This window comes from Adiantum capillus-veneris, chromosome 1 (genome assembly GCF_014529385.1).
Source record: "Adiantum capillus-veneris isolate H3 chromosome 1, ASM1452938v2, whole genome shotgun sequence".
Lineage (NCBI taxonomy): Eukaryota > Viridiplantae > Streptophyta > Polypodiopsida > Polypodiales > Pteridaceae > Adiantum > Adiantum capillus-veneris.
Window position 1 is genome coordinate 132,748,971 of NC_140931.1, and position 6,339 is coordinate 132,755,309.

Consider the following 6,339-nt stretch of genomic DNA (forward strand, 5'->3'; position numbering starts at 1 on the left):
ACGCAGCACCCAGAGAGAGTGTGACGTGTGTTATAAAGATAGACACACACGCATACATATTCATGTGACACACATGCACATGTATATACATATACACTTAATACGTATACACATATATACATACTTACTTGTATACATAGATACATAGAGACATTCAAAAGCGAGAATATAGACATGAAAAATATATAGTGTGAGTGTTTCTATTTGTGTTCATGAGAGATCTTGAGAAATTGTATAAGATTGGTCAGTTGGTAAGAACGAGCGAGCGAGATTCGCTGTTCACAAGTCACCCGAGCTCGTATTCTATATAGTATAGTAGATAGTACACACCACATGAAGCCTCTAAGGTGAACTATAGTGAGAGGTTGGCAATGCTGAGCGTTAGCCCGATTGGCCGCCCGTGTGTGAAATTGTATTTTGTTAGCTGAATGATAAAAACTTTCTATATAACAACCCAGTGTCCCCCCTTACCTTGCATACTCCATTCTGCCAGTTTCTGCCTTTCCGCTGCTACAGCCATGGCGTGTTTCGCTGCTGCTTCCGCAGCCATCTCCTCCTCCTCTTTTGCCGATGTCTCGGCTAAATTATGTTTCTCCTCTTCTTCCTCCGTTTCTGGCTCTCGCCTTTGCGCACCTGTCTCTCTAACGGTTCCTTCCTCCCGCGCCCGCTCGTCGTCCGTGTCTGCTGCACTGTATTCTGATTCCTCATATGACCTTTCCTCCTTCAAGTTTGAGCCCATTCGGGAATCCATTGTTGCCCGTGAGATGACCCGCCGCTACATGACAGACATGATCACCCATGCAGACACTGATGTTGTGGTTGTGGGTGCTGGTTCTGCTGGCCTGTCATGTGCGTATGAGCTCAGCAAGAACCCCAACGTCAAGGTTGCCATTGTGGAGCAGTCTGTAAGCCCAGGTGGTGGAGCTTGGCTCGGTGGGCAGCTCTTCTCTGCCATGATTGTAAGGAAGCCAGCCCACCTCTTCCTTGATGAGATTGGTGTGCCCTACGATGAGAAGGATACCTATGTTGTTATCAAGCATGCTGCGCTCTTCACATCCACCATCATGAGCAAGCTTCTGGCCAGGCCAAATGTGAAGCTCTTTAATGCGGTTGCTGCAGAGGATCTGATAATTAAGGAGAATCGTGTAGCGGGTGTGGTCACAAATTGGGCTCTTGTGTCTATGAACCATAATACTCAGAGTTGCATGGATCCTAATGTGATGGAGTCTAAGGTGGTGGTGAGCTCGTGTGGCCATGATGGTCCCTTTGGTGCTACCGGTGTGAAGAGATTGAAGAGTATTGGTATGATTGACAAGGTCCCTGGCATGAAGGCCCTAGACATGAATGCTGCGGAGGATGCAATTGTGAAATTCACACGTGAGGTGGTGCCTGGCATGATTGTAACGGGTATGGAAGTCGCTGAGATTGATGGCTCTCCTAGGATGGTAAGCTCTCATGTTTTTGTAGGACTGTCTGTGATATCATTTTACCTATGTATGAAGTCTGTTTCTGTGAAATACTTGTTTTGCTTGGTTTACGAACATTCTGATTTTTGCTTGCCGTGAACATTGGCTGACTGCCAGTTTGTATCTCACGTGTGCATGATGTCTGCACGCCATGCATACAGCCTTGGTTTATATTATTTTGATGCAGGACATGCTAAACTTGTACATAAGAGTGCATGACATTTTATGCTAAATTTCTACTAAGAGTGCGTGGTTCCTTGTCAAACGGGTGGTCCTTTGTACCTTGGTTTACGTGTGCGTGATGTCAGTATGTCTTGCCCACATCCTTTATATGTATATTAGTACACATGACAAGCTTAATTCGTAAGTAGAGTGTTTTTGGACATCCTAACATGTATATGTAAATTTGCAGGGACCTACTTTTGGAGCTATGATGGTGTCTGGACAGAAGGCAGCTCACCTTGCCCTGAAGGCTCTTGGGCTTCCCAATGCTCTGGATGGCTCCTACAAACTGGGCGGAGTGCATCCCGAAACTCTGGTGCTGGCATCTGCTGAGGACGAGACTGCCTCTGCGTAGCTTTGTTTTTTGATGATAAGGCTAGATTAGGAGCTGATTGGAACCGAAAAGAAGCGTCTTTATCTTTTGCTGTGTAAATGCTTTTCCTTTCAATAAATATGAGCTCTTAGGGTTTTTAAAAGAATTTCTGGGTTTGGTGATGTCTAATTTTAAAGGCACCAGGGGTGCCCACTTTCATTTGAGTGGGCTGAGATAATACCCTCAAAACCTGATCAGGGTAATGCCTGCGAAGGGAGTGTGCCCTTTTGTTTTTAATGTTTGCAGGATTGGTTGCTTTTGGCTATTGCGACGGGATGAAACTCACTTTGGGGTTCTCCGTGAAAGTTTGTCAATTGCAAGTTGATGTTACTGGGTGAGTAACTACCCATTATTGTATGTGGCCAGTTGCTTGGTGTTATAACTGACTGCGATCATTGTAATGTCTGCACTTGGTTTATCTCGAGGAATTACTCAGTATATCTTGAGCATATCGTGGAACTCTGTGCCAAGTGACTTGAGCATGAGTATATGGCAAGGAAATGCGCTCGTTGCCTGTTGAAGATTAGAAGTTTGGTAAATGTGTGTGTCAAGCATCTGTGGTCAATATTTTTACTTGAGCACAGGAAAAGTGGGTGTCTTCTGTTGCTAAATTTTCTTCCTGTCCAAGTTTCTTGCAAAATTTCTTGTGTTAAGCCACAATGTGTATAGTTTTAAAGGCGTGCTTGATAGAGTAGGAGGGGTAGGAACACTGATGAACATAGGAGCAGGATCAAAAGCAATGAAGGTTTCCTTACAGGCAGTCTATTTTCTGGTCTAATGAACATAGGAGCAGGATCAAAAGCAATGAAGGTTTCCTTACAGGCAGACTATTTTTCTGGTCTACTGACTCCTCTGAAAGATTGAGGGGTAGTACAGACTGTCTTATGAATTAAGAACCTGTCATTTGGTACTGCCGATTAGTATCACAGCTCTGGTTTAGTGGAATTGTTAATGCAATGCTATGTGAGTATGTGATGAACTAGTAAATCATATTTACGAAGGTAGTCATCTTTACCAAGCTAATGGTGGCTGATGGTGTAATAGATATTTTTTCTTCTAGGCTTAGTTGTGTATATTATGTGCGCATGATATAGCACATTGACGTGTACAATTGCTATGATCAATTGCAGGTAATTTCTGTTCCGGGCTAGATTAGCCTTAGTTATGTCTGTAGTTGGCATCAAAGTAGTAAAGTTCTTACCTTCTTGGCGAGAGTGGAAAATGAACTGGTGCGTGCAGCCAGTGACGGGGGTATGACAGTTGGATATCATTGAACATGGTTTATGTGGATGGGCCATAACCGGAATGCATTCTAGGCATGCACTTCTCTTATCCTGAGCACATGCACAGCACCGCTAGCTGCTCCTGGCGAAAAAAGTGTTGATTGCCCACCAGAGGCTGGTTACGCCTCTGTACCTAGCCACTGGGAGTCCCACTGGCTGTGGACATTATCACAACGTCACAAGAATGGTCATATCCCTGGTGCAAGCCGCATGCGGGAACTAGCATCAGTCCCGTTGTGATTCGTTGTGATTCGAGGGCCATGTGACAGAGCAGGTTGACCTTTGATTCAATGGCCAGCTGATCCCGGTTGTGCTACTGCCTGTGTGCAAGAGGCTGATAGGCGGTCAAGCTTGGGTCTGAACTGGCTAGCCGTGGAGACCAGTGCACATGCATGTGCACTGGTCTTAACAAACCTCTTACCAATGTATGGCCTATCACGATTGAATGGAAAGTAACCTCGGTGGAGTGGAAAGTAAATTTGAAATACATTTTTCGAGCTTGAGATTGGCAATTTTGCTTCAAAGTGTGTTGCTGTAGGGATGATGAGCGAGTGAGATGATCATAATAAATCAGTGGGAGAAGATTAATGCACGTGCTCGCAATGCGTCGTCCTAGAGTATACGTGTACACGCCTCATGGAAAAGGAGCCCAGACTCCTGGAGTAGCAGAAAGCCCCACGCATTCTCTCTCTATCCTTGATAGTAATGGTGGTTCTAAAGATTTCGGCCTTTTGACTAGGACATCCTAAGGTATAGTTGCATCCGCTAATTAGAGACTACGGTAGTTCAGTAGTTCGGTTGTTTGCTTTGGTTAGCCACTTGGCTACAAATGTGCGGTGATGGTTAACCAATTTGTATAGATGTGAGGATATGGTCTGAGATAATAATTTTTTGATGATAAAAATGAAAAGTGGTGGTTTCGATTATCTTGCACAACATGTTCATTAGCCAATTGGCAATGAGACTCTGCTAGAGAGTATGGGGTAGCTTCCAACACCTTGGTGCTCCAACAAAGGTTGGTCTCTCTCTCTCTCTCTCTCTCTCTCTCTCTCTCTCTCTCTCTCTCTCTCTCTGTGTGTGTGCGCGCGCGTGAGACACTCCGGAATCCAACTGGTGTGCGCGGTCAGCTCATCAAGCAAGGTGGCTTGAGAGCATATCTATTTGTTAGACAGCAGGTTTCAATCTTATCAACTTGCACACACTCTCTCTCTCTCTCCCTCTCTCCCTCTCCCTCCCTCCAACAAGCGGTATGACACTCAATTAAGCAAGGCCAAGGTTTTATGAGAGGAAAAGGTTTGACATAGGGAGAGATTGTTGCAACTCACGAAAGAGAATGATCAAGAAATGAGGGAGAGGGAGAGGGAGAGGGAGAGGGAGAGAGAGAGAGAAAGATTGAGATTGATACCTTTCACCAAACCAGCTTTGGTTGTTTCTCAATTGGTACTATTTCTAGTAAGTTCCGGTCATTATGTCCCAATTTGACTCGTCTACCTTCCAAAAGAGCTATAAGAAGGGTTATAATTCATGACTGATGATGCAAGTATCCTTGCATGGAGAAATTTACCCAATTTTTTCAACACAGGTTTGTGCCATTGTCATGGTAGCATGCAATTTACAATATGTTCGTTTCTAATGATAGCATGCAATTTTCAATATGTGCGTTTCAGTGCGTCGGTAGTAATGATTATAGAATTTGAGGTATTTACGTACCATACCTCTTTGTTTCGATATCTATTTGTTGATTGTCACAAACAACCACGATGATGTTGGGGCTAAAGCTTGATCGGCATGATTTTTGTTTGCTCCCATTGATATTTTTTGTAAATTGTGGTTTCTTATTCATTTGAAGGCGTTGTGGACGGTCATATACTTTCAAGGGAAATGTTTGCAAGAGCAATTCCCTTGAACTAATTTAAAGCTTGGTCGTAAGAACCCAAGAGACTTTCCCGAAGGGAAATCCTCATCGCTTACTTATCCAAAATGTCTCTCATGGACAAGACGGGCAGGCAATCTTCATCTTGGTGATGAAACAGCACACATAAATTTTGTAGCATCATTGGTGTAGCTTCGGGTATAGTTTGACTTTCAAGGGGAGGGTGTGTTTGCGAGGGCCATTCCACTCAAGATGAACACCTTCACCAAGTGGCCAAGGGCCCGCAACGTGAAGCTCACATGCTAGGAGGCTCGCATCCACTGACTTGAGTCCCCTTGGTGGCTCGTTGATGGGCTCGTCTAGAAAAAGACTCGAGATCACGCTTAGCTTGACGCGCGCGGGAGCCTTGGTGGCACCGCGCGGAGTTGAAGTTTAGTTGAGTGCGGAAGCGTCTATGTTCAAGTTGAGCGAGCGAGGCTATTCAGGCCTTGAGTGCATATTTGGGAGGTCCCTAACTAATCTAAAACTTTGTCGTAATAATCCAAGAGACTTTTCGAAGAGAAACCCTCATTGCTTACTGATCCAAAATGTCCATGGAGAAGATAGGTAGGCAATCTTCATCCTGATGAAGAAATACCATTTACATAAATTTTGTAGAATCATTTGTAGCAGCTTCGGGTAGAGTTTGCAACTAGTATCCACATAATAGTCAAGAACTATTGCATGCATCTTTCTCCAGTAGACCTTGATTGTTGATCTTGTCGTGATTTCTCTCACCCATGTCGCTCTCTTGGGTAAGGCCACAAGGTTGGAAGGTGCAAGTATAGGTGATTTAAATTTGAAGACAACTCTTCCCTCCCCAACCATTTGTGATAGTATCAAAATGTTTCCTTGCCGTCGCAGCCATGACATGTATACTTTAATCGACCCATTTTCTAAGTGAGGACATTTCAAATTCACATGTCCATGAGCGCACCACCCAGCGCGATACAAGGAAACGTGGCATTCCCACGACTGTGTACTTTAGCGCGTTCATTAACTGCATTCTCAGTGTCAAAATGAGGAAATGGTAATGGTTACTCACAATGCAATAGATTGATAATCATCAAGGCATGTGATTGA

At 44.2% G+C, this 6,339-nt stretch overlaps 1 protein-coding gene across 2 annotated transcripts; it reads left to right on the forward strand.

The window, feature by feature from the left end:
* Nucleotides 1–470: 470 nt before the first annotated feature.
* LOC147465591 (thiamine thiazole synthase 4, chloroplastic-like) lies at nt 471–2,510 on the forward strand. Of its 2 annotated transcripts, XR_015189285.1 has the most exons (3): nt 471–1,445; nt 1,879–2,116; nt 2,206–2,510. XR_015189285.1 is itself a non-coding variant. In XM_086520746.1 (2 exons), the coding sequence occupies exons 1-2, from the start codon at nt 519–521 to the stop codon at nt 2,041–2,043; spliced, it is 1,092 nt and encodes a 363-aa protein (XP_086376872.1). In that variant the 5' UTR covers nt 471–518; the 3' UTR covers nt 2,044–2,167. The 2 variants fall into 2 exon arrangements, 1 of the variants encoding a protein (XP_086376872.1); XM_086520746.1 differs by lacking the exon at nt 2,206–2,510 and having other exon boundaries at nt 1,879–2,167.
* Nucleotides 2,511–6,339: the final 3,829 nt, after the last annotated feature.

Excerpts from the sequence above, each read along its gene's own strand:
- LOC147465591 (XM_086520746.1), top strand. The coding sequence starts at position 519 with ATGGCGTGTTTCGCTGCTGCTTCCGCAGCCATCTCCTCCTCCTCTTTT. Across the intron at positions 1,446-1,878 it reads TTGATGGCTCTCCTAGGATG|GGACCTACTTTTGGAGCTAT; the intron begins GTAAGCTCTCAT and ends GTAAATTTGCAG.